The 14,989-nt window shown below is 37.2% G+C and overlaps 1 protein-coding gene across 2 annotated transcripts in view; it reads left to right on the forward strand.

Annotated features, from left to right (window-relative positions):
• OXCT1 (3-oxoacid CoA-transferase 1) overlaps nt 1–14,989 on the forward strand; it is a 164,221-nt gene that overhangs the window by 74,666 nt on the left and 74,566 nt on the right. For both annotated transcript variants that reach the window (XM_068990464.1, XM_068990463.1), the window contains 4 exons: nt 2,694–2,788; nt 4,538–4,586; nt 10,690–10,762; nt 11,374–11,449. In XM_068990464.1, coding sequence (XP_068846565.1) covers nt 2,694–2,788; nt 4,538–4,586; nt 10,690–10,762; nt 11,374–11,449 — 293 coding nt within the window. The remainder of the gene's footprint in view (nt 1–2,693; nt 2,789–4,537; nt 4,587–10,689; nt 10,763–11,373; nt 11,450–14,989) is intronic.

A 14,989-nucleotide genomic window follows, 5' to 3' on the forward strand; every position in this document is an offset into this window, starting at 1 on the left:
ATAACCAATGCTATTTGCTTTCTCTGTGTTCTGACATTTACATACTCATTTGAAACATAAGATCCAACTTCTTAACAGCCTCTTGTTTCCCATGACAAAGATCCCTGTGAGTGTACCCTTTTATGGCTGATGTTTTGTATTCAATGAATGACTCAATTCTGCTTTAGATACTTTGTCAAGAAAAGGGTAGATAAAGTGTTTGAATTTTGAATGTGTTTAAATGTCAGTGAGTCTGCCGCTTTGCTAATTTTTGAGATGTTAACCATGGAACTATATACTACAAATAATATATATAAATTCAAATAATGTATGATAAGGTACATATTTGTTGAATGGTGAATACATTAAAGCTGTACGTAAAGTCCTGGGACAGGAGGTAGAAACATGACATGTGTATACATTCTCTGAACTTCCTCTGGTCCATAGAAACCTTCTTTCAGACTGATACTGACTGGGAAAACTCCTTTTTTTTTACTTTCTTCTTACTTCCATCACTTCATTTATTTTTTTATCTTTCAGCTTATGCATTGGTTTATGGTGGGAATTCACACAGGGAAGAGAATATTATAGTGCCTCCTTTTTCAGCTCCCATATCAGCAAGATACAGAGTTAGCTGAATTGGCTGAGCAGATGAAAGCTTGTCTGTGGGTTTTCTTTTTACCTCCAGTCAACTGGTTTACCATTGACATTGTTAACACTGACTAAATGATAACTCTGATTTCAGATGTATTGGCTTCTTTTCTAGGTATCCTTTATTCACTGCCATTGTATTGCCTTTGAAAAATATTTGCAAGTCAGTTCATATAATGATCTTTCCACAGCACCTACTCTTTTTCAACCCAAATTGCATGGACTTTTTTCCTCTCTGGTGTTTGACTCACTAAATAATATTAAAGAACTGAAAATTGCAGCATATGATAAGAAAGTTGAAGTATAAAACCTGTAATTCGGATTGCCCTTTCTTGAAAATAACCGGCTCATAATGGAATCAGTACCTCAGTGTGTTACGTGCATCACTGTGAGAAACACAATTAACTCTATGCTAGATGGTTTGGTAGGAGGTAATCCAAGTAGCTATCATCATACCTTCATCAGTTCAGTTCAGTCGCTCAGTCGTATCCAACTCTTTGCGACCCATGAATTGCAGCACGCCAGGCCTCCCTGTCCATCACCAGCTCCCAGAGTTCACTCAGACTCATGTCCATCGAGTCAGTGATGCCATCCAGCCATCTCCTCCTCTGTCGTCCCCTTCTCCTCCTGCCCCCAATCCCTCCCAGCATCAGAGTCTTTTCCAATGAAACATCATACCTTCATAGACTCACTATATTCACTAGAGGTGACCTGGCATGTTGGGTTGTTTTGCTGGCCTTTGTAGTTTATAATATGGTACCATATACCCACTTTATCTTTTCTGGCCTTGATTCTTAAAGCACTCCCTGTTATTAGAATCTCATCAGAGTGCTATTATTCTTTAATTGGGTCAGGGTCTGTGGTGTGCAGTAGTGGACAGCATGGACAGCAGTTCTAGACAGTGTCAGCTGTTTTTTTTTGGGGGGGGCCGTGTTGCGTAGCTGGTGGGGTCTTAGTTCCCCGACCAGGAATCAAGCCCAGGCCTACAGCAGTGAAAATGCTAAGTCCTAACCACTGGATGCAAGGAAATTCCCACAGTCAGTCAGTATTTCTGATCTGGTCAGCTGCTTTGATCTTGAGAGGCAAGATCAAGTTCACACCACTGCATACAAGTCAGGACTTTGATGTCTAAAGAAGGTTTAATAGCCTCAGTTAGCTCTTTTTAAAAAAAATTATTGAAGTATAGTTGACTTAGAGTGTTGTATTTAATTTCTACTACACAGCAAAGTGACTCAGTTATGCATACATAGATTCTTTTACAGATTATTTTCCATTATGGTTTGTCATAGGATATTGAATATAGTTCCCTGTGCTGTACAGTAGGACCTTGTTTTTCATCCATTCTGTATATAATAGTTGGCATCTGCTAATCCCAATCAGTTAGCACTTTGATGCTGTAGCATAGCTTCTTTTTAATAGATGGTCTCAGATGTATTCACTGAAACTTAAGCATCCCTACTGTCCTCTTTATTGTCTTAGAGAAGATTCAGTTACCAAGATACATAAAAAATAAAAACTTAGGATTACCAGTCAAAGGGACAAAGGGATGTTATTACAGTGACCCAAAGAAATCCATACAGTTTAGCTAGACGTTTTGGTGTTGTCAGAAAACTTTGTTAAAATTCAAACACAGAAGCCCCTTGTAGAATATTTTCATCATCTTTAGTCTCAGTTGGAGTTTCGAATAGTGAAAAATGCTTTTAAACAAAGCTCAGGCTGTGTTACATCAGTCAGCAGTCATAGTACATACGTCATAATACATTAGTCCTAATACATAGTATATAAGTTGTAATACAATCCAAAAATTTGCTAAATGTTTCTTACAATAAAAATGACCTTTTGATTAGTTTTCTGAAGCCACTACTTTGATACCTTCATGGTGAAAGCTGTGATTATTTGAGATTTTCTTTTTGAAAAAATTACAAAATAATACCTAGAGAGTGGTGGGAGAATACATTCAGAAAAAGTGACTTTAAACGCTCTGGGCAGATTATTCATGTAGAAGATGTATGACATAATCTCTCTACCTTTTGTATGTTGGACCTTAACATCTTTTATTCCAGCCAATTTGGGCATAGGAATACCACTTCTGGCCAGCAACTATATCAGCCCCAATATGACTGTCCATCTGCAAAGTGAAAATGGAGTCCTGGGTTTGGTAAGACAGAAATTAAAGTTTTATTTATCCAGTCTTGATGGAAAATAAGGTATTTTATATAGTGCAGTCTTCTTAGAGTTGTTAGCTTAGATTTTCCAATCTTATGTTTCTTTCTCTTTATCCTCATAATAAAATGTTTAACTTTTCCCATTAAGTGATAGTACTTATGAACATGTCCTGTCATACTTTATGGAGTAGATGGTAGTTTCCCAACTCCATGAGCTTTTAAATCACTCCTCATTTATCACTGTGTAAGTTTCCATCTCCCCTATTACACCCACTTCAGAGACCTCACACCAGCCTGTTCAGGTAAACTGTTTATTAACCTTTGTGTGATTGCACAAGATAATGAAGGTTATTAATAATTCTGCATTAAATAAAAATCAGAAGTCTCAGCATGAGAAACTGAAGAGTAACATTTCTATTGATCCTTTAGAACAGGACATTTTTTGCAGTTGGCTAATTCGAAAAGTTCTCATGTCATAATCATTTTGAGGCCATGTTGTTCAAAAGGGTAGAATTTTCCCTTTCTCAAGAATAACTTTCCAAATGGGCTCAGTATTCTCATAGAAGTTGACCATTCCTTTTATTTTAATATTTATTTAACATAAAATAAAATTAAATGCTTTAGCTTCCTGAATAACTTTTGCTGTTGCTACTGCTGCTGCTAAGTCGCTTCAGTTGTGTCTTTACTTACAATTATGGCAGAGATTACTTATAGTCTGACAGTTTATAATATTCCTAATCTTTTATTGTTTCTCAGTAGATCTTAACTATTAATGCAGTATAAATCGTACATATGGAAAATATATATCCAGCATTGAAAATATCAATTATGGTCATGAGCATGTAGTTGGTTTTGATTGAAGCAATGACTGTGACCATTTTCAAAAACTCAAAAATGGTAATAGTCTGGATAAAAAAAGATTCATACTGCAAAGACTCACATTTTTCAGGTACCTTATAGATTATCTAGAGTGATCAGATCCCTCATTTTGAAGACAAAGGAAATAGGTTGATATGCGTAACAATGATCGCTGTTTAAAGAAAAATTTACACAGGTCTAAAACATTAGTTACCATTTCAGTTTATTTAAAGAATACATTTTTGATCCCATTTTTTGAAAATATGTTAAAGTTTCACAGCCACTATTTCCTCTTTCTTGGCTCTAACTTAGAACTTTTCTTTTCTCTTTTTCTATTTCCTCTCTTTTATTTTAATATATGTTATGTTATGAAACTGCTCACCCTATTCAAGTTATTAGAGATGGTTTATAAAGATACATAAAAAATAAAAACAGGATTACCAGTCAAAGGGACAAGAAGGGTATCAAAAAGATGAGACTTGCTTCTTCAATAAAGTAGCCATTTGGTTTGTATTCATTGAGTTGGACATGACTGAAGCGACTTAGCAGCAGCATTGATATACTATAGCATAGACTGCATAGTAGATACTAAATAATTACTTTTTTATTGACCTGTATTTCCAATAGCTTAACATTTTTTTCAGACTTTGGTAGTTAGAAGAAACTATTTTTTGCTTACCCGATCACACTTATTAGCATAGAAAAGACTGATCAATGTGAGAAACAGAGCCGTGAAAACATCAGGATTACTTTGAAAAGGTTCACCTCAAGTCTTCTGATAATCATTTCCTAAGGTTTTAAACAAAGTTGTTTGCATTAAAGTTTTAGTGTGTGATTCAGTGAGAAACTTCTTTTCCTAACTGGACATGTGCTTTATTTGACAGGGTCCATACCCATTAAAAAATGAAGTTGATGCAGATCTAATCAATGCAGGTAAAATAACTCATTACATGTTCTTCCAGCATTATCCTTTGCTATTAGTTTCGCTCTCTGCCGAATGATGTTAGAATAAGAAGTTGGGCTTGATTCTTTGATGTTTCCTGGAGAATATGCACTGTACTTTACATGGAGGAGGCGAGAGAAGCCTTCCCAGTGCCATCTTGGTCTGCTTGCCCATCAGAGGTCTCCCCTATTTAGAGCAGAGTAAGATATAGGAGAAATTGCAGGAGGGGCTGCATGAAATGGCAGGAGCTTTGGTGGGTCAATCAGGCACCATGTGGACTGTGCACAGAGAATGCTCTCAGGTGGGGTAATGAGAATTAAAGGAAAGGATAGTTTACAGGGGTGTAAACAGGGTTAAGGCAAACCAGAAAGGATGTTGAAATACCACAGGGAGTTTTCATCACCCTTGGGCCTTAAGGGGCGACTGTGGGAGAGGGTCACCAGACAGGAACCAGGGTCTTTGTGGAGGAACACAAACATCTTGCAGAAACCTGGGTGAGGGTGAGAATGGGAGTCTTCTCTGCTGTATCTCCTGCTTGTGCCTCCAATTGGCAGACCCCAGGCTGAAATAGATCTGTCTTCTCATGATGAGGAGGTGGGAAGTGGATCCATAGTAGCAGCCAAAACCAAGATCTGGGGCTCTGGGGTTTTTGTCGTGGGTGATATGTTCTGTCCTCTAATCCAGGGGTCCCTAACCACTAGAATCCAATGTCTGATGATCTGAGATGGAACTGATGTAATAATAATAGAAATAAAATGCACAATAAATGTAATATGCTTGAGTAATCCTGAAATCTTCCCTCCGCCCTCTGGTCCATGGAAAAATTGTCTTCCATGAAACTAGTCGCTAGTGCTCAAAAGATTGGGGATTGCTGCTCTAATTGACATCAGAGTTAGGAGTGGTTTGTTGATTAGTTGCTAAGTCATGTCCAACTCTTTTGTGACCCCACGGACTGTAGCTGGCCAGGCTCCTCTGTCTGTAGGAGTTCCCAGGCAAGAATGCTGGTTAGTAGAGCATCCTTCAAAACTTCAAGGGTACTTAAGGATGTACTCTGATACTCATTGCAACCTAATGATATAGGTGATAAATACAGAGTTTCTTTGAATTGGAAACTCTAGCCTGTCTTCTCCTGTGCTCTGGTATTCATATGCTTTGCCTTTTATTATTATCCTTTTATTTGACTGGGACAGAGAGTCACACATTGCAGCAGCCTAGAGGAGGAGGAAAAACAGGTCCGACCTTTGGCCTCCGTCATTGCCCATATATGAGGCAATACTGCCACCGTGTTAGAGCAAAAGATTTTGATTTTCCTCAGAATGGAGTTTCCCATAAGAAGCTAATTTTTATATTCCAGCATGATTTTCTTTATCCTTCTTTTACTTCTATTCACCCTACCCCCACAAAAGTATAATTCTTACTTTGCATTCAAAAATAGTATGTGTAGATTTCTGAAGAGAAGCAACAGGAACCGAATATAAAGGCCAGCTGCCAAGTAGAATTGATGTTTAATACTTAGGAGTTTTGGAAGTAAAACAGCTTCTGGTTGAATAGTTGAATTAGTTAACATGACTTAACTATGAAAGGCACACTGTGATAAAGCAATGACATTTAACCAAGGCTGTGATTTAATTGTACTGTACCCTTTAGCAATAGCTCATTGATCTGTGAAAATATTTGCTGCTTGGTTTAATTAATTTATGATGTTAGTGAGTTATTTGCAAAATGAATAACTCCATTTTCCAGATTTCAGGCTTGAGCTCATAAAACCCACTTTCTTTGGAAAGTAGTTAATCTTTTCAGTGACATCATTGGATAGTAGACATTTCTGATTCCATTGAGCTTAAAAGTAGCTCAATCCTAATGAAGCCACCAGTTTTAGATTTCAACTTCTGAAATACCATATATAATCTTAAAGTACTTTGTAAAGCCAGAATTCATTGCTTTTGGGAAGCCAGGCTGCAAATCAGTTTAATAGTATTCTATCTCTTTCATCAAAGTCCTTTTTTGGGATTCATGATGCTTTTGACTTTGGAGCTAAGTTAGAGGGGAAATACTTTGAACTCCAGAACCCATTGTTTGTGTTCATTTGAAAGGGTTTTCATAGAAATCCATTAGAACAGAGACAGAGAGTTATGTTTCTGGGCATAAAAAGTATATTAGAATAATAATTAGAACTATTTCTAAGGATCCTTTTTTCTAAATAATTTTATATGGTTATGTAACAGTGAATGACCACTTGTATAGAACCACATAATTTACAGCATATTTTTTCACATATATGATCAATATATCAAGTGAAAGTTGAGCCTCAAGTGAAAACTTTTTATACACATTGGGAAACTGAAGCCCAGAAAAGTGAAGTGATGTGCTCAAGATCAGGTTGCTAGGGACAGATTCACATGTCATCTCCTGCTCTTAGCCGCAGGCCTTTTTCTCTGCACATTAAGCTACATCCACTGATAACTTGAGAATTTACAAGGGTGCAGAAGGCAACATTTAGAGCATTTCTGAGGTCTCAGGGAGATTTGTAGCATCCTAGTGCAATTGTGAAATTTCTAATAAATCTCATGTTAGCTTTCATATTCATGTGCATTTTGCATTCTTTCTTATTTCTTAATATTTTTCTTATTTTAATATCAAAATGTTTTTAATGACTTCTTCTTGGTCATTGTTCAGTCACTAAGTCATGTCTGACTGTGTGAACCCATGGACTGCAGCATGCCAGGCTTCCCTACCTTTTGATTAAAAAATTACTTAGAAAGACTTAGCAACTAAACAACAACGACTTAGAAAGAACCATGTTAATCTCATGGCTCTTGAATATCCTTGTTTCCTGCCATGTGCCTCTAGAGCGGTGGCTTTCAGTGGGAAAGAGGGATGATTTCACCTTTCTGGGGACATTCATTTGATAATGTCTGGAGTGCCAGTGTTACTGGCATTTAGTATGCAGAGGTCAGGGATGCTGTTAAGTATCCTGCAATAATCAGAGCAGTTTCCAGCCCCCAGCATCAGTAGTATCTGCTCTAGAGGTCTGTGTGCCACATCTGAAGAATTACAGGCCTGTAGTCTAAAGTACAAATAGTACCGCATTCAGGATCTCTCTAATGGTTGTGACTGACCTTTCCAGGTTTATCTTTCGCTATAACTGAGTCCACCCATACTGAACTGCTCGATCTGTTCTGTTTCCTTCTTCCATGTCTTAGCTCTTTCAGTGCCCTTTCCTTTTTGTTTCGCTCTATCCCTTCCTTGTTCATCCCTGTCTCTTTATCGGTAATGCCTATCCTTCAAGTCTGAGTTCATTTGTCCTCTCCAAATCCTCTTGCGGCTCAGAAGTGCTTCTTCTTGGAACTCACAACACATTTAGCATCTCATAAGCATACCACATTTTGCTTTGTTATTGTTTGTGTATATTCATCTCTCTTGCTGGGTATCGTGTTCCTTTTGTTTAGGGCGTACATGCTTGTTTGGTTGCTACAGTCATGTCCGACTCTTTGTGACCCCATGGACTATAGCCCTCAAGGCTCCTCTGTCCATGGGATTCTCCAGGCAAGCATACTGAAGTGGGTTGCTGTGCCCTTCTCCAGGGGATCTTCCCTATCCAGGTTTGAATCTGTATCTCCTGCATTGCAAGCAGATTCTTTACCCACCTGGGAAGCCCTTGCTTAGGGCAGTGGTTCTCAAAGTGTGGTTTTCAGAGCCACAGCATTGGCATCCCCATCACTGGGGACTTCTTAGAGATGAAAATTCTCAAACTCTGGGAGTTGTGCTCAACAGTCTGTGTTTTTATAAGCCCTCCATGTGATTCTGATAAGTGTTTGAGAACCATTTGTTTAGGGCATCTGCATTTTGTTTAAGGCACAGAGGGAACATTTACTTGATATTGAGTGAATGACATGTTAAGTCATGAGCCAAATGACTCTATAACCATGAAATTGGATAATTCTATTGCCTGAATATCATGAGAGGATATAGACGTATACAGGGGAAAGTTGAAGGAGGCAAATAATTAGGAAAAGCCAAATAAGAAAGCCTTTTTCTTTAACATATTGATTGTATTATTGATTATAATTATTTAACCAAATTAGGACAGTGTATTTGAAAAGCATTGATATCAACTTTAGGATATCCTATTTTTATTTAGATTTTGGGATGTTAAAAATGAAAATTAACTTTTTTTCAAAGAATATATTTATAAGATGCCAAAATATATAACAGGGGACCTAACAATAACTTTCATAAGAATTATTTTCTGGGTTCTTTAAAAAATACTATCCTTGATAAATCACATGGGGAGATCGGAAGCTCTGTGTGCATTGATCTCAGAGTTTCCTTTACAGTAAGTGGTAAATAATGTCTTCTTTGTACTGCCAGCTGGTAGAGATAGCCCTTTGGAAGTTATTTTGATTTATCACATAGAGAACAAAGAATTGAAATTTTTGTTTGTTTGTTTGTTTGTTTTGCATTTTCAGCCTGCAAGTTCTTCTTTGCCTCTCCATCTCACAGGACTGGAGAGGAACTGTATTTTCTGGGCATGAAAGTGGTGTTAGGATAAGGTTTAGCTGTATTCTGCTTGTCCTGAAACCTGGAGTTCACACGCTGGTATATAACCGTATCATAAAAGCTGATTGCTTGCCCCTGTAGCATTTATCCCTAGAGGGTTGATGGCATTGTCTTTTTCACAAGTAGGTTTGGAGCGAGGAGTAACAATGAAAATAATATTAAAAATTAATCTTCGCAGAGTGCTTTCTCTGTGCCAGGTCCTAGAGTAAGGGCTTTACATGCATGATTTCATTTAATCCTCCACATCTTACATGCTGTTTACAAGCCAGCCCTTATTAACCATACCAGAAAGTATTTTCCAAAGCTTTTCAGCTTTATGTTCCTTTAAAAGAGTTGAGAATGTTTCCTTTGATTAGAATCAAACTTTTGGGGGTCAGTAAATAATTCAGCATGATATAGATAGTCATGCTCTATATTTGGGCTCAGATGGAGGGGGATGTTAGTGAAGTTAGCTCTTGGACATGACTTGAGAAATTGAGGGGACAGCTGTTGCACATCTGGGCACAGTCAGATCATTCTGGTCCTGTTGTGTCCAAGAGCTTTGCTCTATTCCAGTCTTGGAATCACTTTTCTTCCCCATCTTCTTGTCTGCCCTATTATACTGGCGCAGTGGCAGGCAGTGTTCTCAGAGATGACTTAACCTTTGGCAGAGTGGCACGTGAACACTTTTCTGTTGAGACCAGAAGCATCTCCTAGGTACCTCAAGCTCCTGAATAGACAGGTCACAAGAACTAAGCAGCTCAGGTTTGAGTTAGGTTATATTATTGCTTGTGTAGGGATTGGATGACCCTGAAGAACTTTTCTAGTTCTGAGTTTTTATTATGGGATGTAAGTGTTGGGAGAGGTCCTTCTAAGAGGACCTTTTCTGGTTATTAATAGAAATTTACTGAAGCAAGGGCAGAAAGATGAAGCAGAGAGAGAGAGAGAGAAAGTTTGAAAGAAGAGATTCAGGCTCAGTGACATTAAGGAATTAGGTGGAACCTCTCTTTTTAGATTATTCATTGATTTTTAAGAAATATTTGAGAAGCATCTCCTGCTTCATTCCCTTCAAGCAGTATTTCTTCATATTTATTCTACAATGTTTCGGTCCAGTGACTTACAGTAGCATTGGGTTCTGACAGGTGCATCCCAGGAACCCCTTTCTTCTTTACTCCTATTAGCATTTAATAGGGGCTTGTGAAGGGACTGGGTCTGGTGGGAGACAGGGATAGTTATGTAATAATAGGCAATAGAGTAGGGCACTGTCTGTGGACAATTTCAAAACAATAATAAAATGAAAAGTTGGTCTGCTTTTCATTATCCCCATGCAAGGGCAAATCTGAACAATGTTAGTGACGAAACACTTGTCTTTGTAGGTTGACAGTTCCCATTGTGTCCCCCCATACCCCTGTTTTTGCTGTGTTTTGGTTAAGGGACACTTAGTTCTGTGTGAAATAGAGAAGGTATAGACCTCTGTCTTCACCATGATTTCCGCTCTTAGAAATCTAATAGCCTTTTCTTTCTTTTGTTTTCCCTGTGTCTGTGTGTGTGTAGGCAAGGAAACAGTTACTGTTCTTCCAGGAGCCTCTTATTTCTCCAGCGATGAATCATTTGCGATGATTAGAGGGTATGTAATAATGGAGCTCCTCATGTTTCCCACGGTGTGGAATGAGCTGAGTCATCCCTGAGTCTGTTAACAAGACTCCAAAAGATAACCACCTCTCCCAGCCGGAAAATGATCATGGACGTGCTTGGCTGCCCCAAGATGTGAAATTATTCACATTGAATGTTGGCAGTTGGAACATTCAGCCTGCGATTATTAAAAGAACCTTCAAAGTGGAATATGTGTCTGTGTGCCAACTAAACTGAAGTAAACGTTTTTGAGGCTCTTTCTGAGGATCCTAACATTTTCTACAAACTGTGTTTTCATTTTCTAGCTAGTGTTTGCCTTCAAATCGAACCCCATTTTCCCTTAGCAAAGGAAACAAACTCACTGTGTACACCTGTTTTTAATTTGCTTTTGGAGACAATATAGGCTATAATTTTTAAAAAGAACTCTTAATAGTTATTTTTCTACATTAGCTTGAAGCCAGTCTATTTGGAAATCAAGTGTTGGGTGGAGGAAAGCAAATATATTTGGGGGCAGGGGGAGTAGGATTATTTAATTGCTGGCAATTTCAAGCAAAAGGGTCATAAAACATGGAAGTTTGCTTTATATTTCTTCTCTGTCTTTCTCAGGGGACATGTCAATCTAACAATGCTAGGAGCCATGCAGGTTTCCAAATATGGTGACCTAGCTAACTGGATGATACCTGTAAGTAGGCATGTTTTCTTCTGAATTATGCCTGGGTTAGAATAACTGTTTTTGAAGTATTAATATTAAGAAAAATCTTGTCAGATTGCAATGAGTACAAATATAATTATTACAAATGTAGATATTGTAATATGTATTTCTTATTTCAAATTTTAATAAAAATCAAATTTCTAATTCTCCTGAAAAATATTTAGCTTTGCCAGTTTACTATGTAATTGTAACTAAAAATAGATAAGATCAGAGTCAAAGCATAATTTTCCCTAGAAAAACAGAGAACTTCCTCAGAAGGTAAAAAATATGGGTTAATTATACTCTGATAAAAGTAAGAAATACAGATATTTATTATAACTAAGCTTTATAACTAGAAAGAGTAATTAATATGTTCACTAATTTTATGTTAATTGTATTCTTTTCTTATTCACAGTGGGTAAAATCCTCTCTTGATTAGTCATGTGACCCTATGAGTAATCAATCACATTGTCTTCTATTACCAAATACAAAACCTGTGATATTTAAAGATGTCTGTGAAATGCAGACAGTTTTCATTTACTAACGATCTAAATCAAGGAAGAAACCTCTTGAAATGAGCTTTGGAAAAAAGACTACAATCAGTTGATTTATGAGTGTAGTTCTTTACATTCCAGAGTGTGGTTCTTTATATGTGTAGGCAAACAACAATTAGTGTCCATGATTATAAGCTCATTTTTTTCAGGTTACTCTTTTAATGTGTATCTTTAAAGGTTTCTGTGTGTTTCTCTGAAGCTTGAGCTAAAAAATATTTTGTTTAACTGAGATTGGTGTTCTATAATGAAAGGTGTTTTTCTTTTTTTTTTTTAATTTCTTAGTTTTTCCTGCTCATTTTTTGAGGTGGGTGAATTAATGTAGTTGATAACAATGGTAGAGATTGTATTAGTTTAGCTTGTTTGAACTATGATCTCTTAAAACATTATTTTAAAATTTCAGTTATTATTACAGCTCAGGTTCTCAAACTTGGTTGCATATTGGAAGCACCTGGGAATTTTTAAAAATGGTGATGCCTCTGGCCCATCATTAATTTCCAGTTTAATCTGGAATATTACCTGGGAACTGGTCATTTTAAAAGGAATCCTATATGGTGATGATATGTAACCACATTTGAAAATCAAGTTTGAGTGTATTAAGGAATGATCATCAATCATATTTAAAATATAAAGGGAAAATATCATTGACCCATTAATAGTAAGAACACTTAGCAAATTATGAATTATATTGTTATTCTGAATTAGCCATAGTTATAAGAGTTGGCAACTTTTGGAGGCTTTGAAGAAATCAGGGGGTCTCCTGAGCATTATACAGTAAGTCAGATTGATACTTTATAGGAATGTTTGGGTAGAAAGAGTGTATTTCAAATTTTAGAACAATGCTAATAGAGGGTAGTAGAAGGAGCATAAAATAGCAAGCCCTGAGTTTTAGCCCTGACTCTAAGGTTATAATACATATCATAGAGCTTGACACAGTATATGCTAGATAAATGGGTTGTTATTATTTGATAAGTTAAGAAGGAGAAGTTGAAGATGCCTGGCAGAGGACGGAAGAGGATTGGTTACAGTGAACAGAAGCAAGAGAGTTCAAAGTAGAGTCTATTTCTCTGGACTATTAGTGAGTTTTAAAATCACAGAAACAAGTCCAACATATTTTTGCTTTCAGGGAACCTGGGCATCTTTAACAAGCTACTATACAATTTGTTTTTATTATGATTTAGCACACAGTGAGACTAGAAGCTCTCATGGTGAGAGTATGCATTATGTAGTTGTCATTTGTAGGAAAGATTTTCCAACATGTATCATGGTTTTATATATCCTATGAAGATTGCTGTGAATGATTAAAACATCAGTGTTTGTTACACTTTGTAATTTTCCTAATATAGTTTGGAGATCATGCTTTTGCAAAGGACTGGATCTAGTGGAGCAGCAATAGAGAACTCTGGAGTTCTGAAGGGGTGTGGAGAAAAATTAAGCTTAAAAAGTGTTCTTGTGTCTGCTTCCACTCTTTTGGTCATGGAAGTTAGTAGTCTTTTCTGAATGAGCATTTCTTTTGTTCTTTTAGAATTTTACTGACGGCTGTGCTGGATCTTGATTGCTGCGCAGGTTTTTCTCTAGTTGTGGTGAGCGCTACTCTCTAGTTGCAGTGGATGGGTTTTTCATTGCGGTGACTTTTCTTGTTGGAGAGAATGGTCTCTAGGCTCACAGGCTTCAGTGGCTGCAGCTCTCAGCCTCTAGAGTGCTTGCCCAGTAGTTGTGGTGCATGGGCTCAGTCGCTCCACAGCAGGTGAGGTCTTCCCAGATCAGGGATTGAATCCCTGTCTCCTGCATTGGTAGGCAGATTCTTTACCCCTCAGCCACCAAGGAAACCCTCTTTTGTTCTTTTAGTAATTGATAATCACTTCTGGGACTCTTTGTATGTGATACATGGTATATATTTTGCTTTCTTTGGATTCAAGATAGCTTAAGAGTCAAGACCAGGAGCTTTAATTTGGAAGAAATCTGATTTGAATTTCAGCTCTACCCCTTAAAAATTACACAATCTGGAGTACATGTTTTTGTTAGGATTAAATGAAAATGAAAAGTGAAGACTCAAAGCACTCCATAAATAGTGGCTATTATTTTTAACTTCTTCATTTACTATTGCTTAACATTGAGAGGGAATATTTGCCTCAAAAAACACTGGTGTAAGCAAGACTATTTTACAGTAACTGTAAAACCTGTGTATCCAAATTCATATTCAAGTACCAGATCTGAGGACACATTTCTTGTTTTTATTGGTTATGGATAACAGCCTAGCCTCCTTATGTAGTTTCAGTGAGCTATCTATTTCTGTTTGCCCTAAAGATTTATGTTGATTTATAAAATTTAGATATATTTTTACTGAAAGACCTGGCAGTCAAGGAGCTGAAGGGTTCAGCTTTATTATATCATTTTTCATTTACTTTTATTTTTTTACTGAGTTTTTAATAATCTTTCAATGGCTATAAAGTCTTGAGTTTCTCTGCACCGTATCATCTCCATCAATCATTACAATGTCAGATTATAATAAACTTTAAGCTTTTAAGGCAAGCAAATGGTGTGGATGCTATTTGTCTTATCCTCTAATAGCTTCTTAGTATGCAGCATGGGTCCTGTTTTCACAGATTTTTGAAAATTCTGCCCTGAGCATACAAAGAGAGAAAATGTGACAGAACAGTGATTGGCTCTTTCTAGTTCCTTGATGATGGTAACCCTAGGCAAGCTGCAGAAATATGAGAAGATGTGTAGTCTGTTGACTCTCCATCCAGAGCTGGATGGCTTTTCTAATGCTTATTTCTAGGAAACAGCTGCTATAGATGATAGACTTGTGAGGGGAAGTAGATGTGTATGACCTACTATGGGAGCTGATTATTAAAGGCATGCAATAGCTGCCCTCTGGACAAGTTGCTGTATCTGAGCTGAATGTAACAGCCGAGGGCCTGCTCCTTCTACACGGGGAGAACAGAAACGAGGGATTCTTGGGACAAACACGAATAGG

The sequence above is a fragment of the Capricornis sumatraensis genome, chromosome 18, assembly GCF_032405125.1.
Source record: "Capricornis sumatraensis isolate serow.1 chromosome 18, serow.2, whole genome shotgun sequence".
Lineage (NCBI taxonomy): Eukaryota > Metazoa > Chordata > Mammalia > Artiodactyla > Bovidae > Capricornis > Capricornis sumatraensis.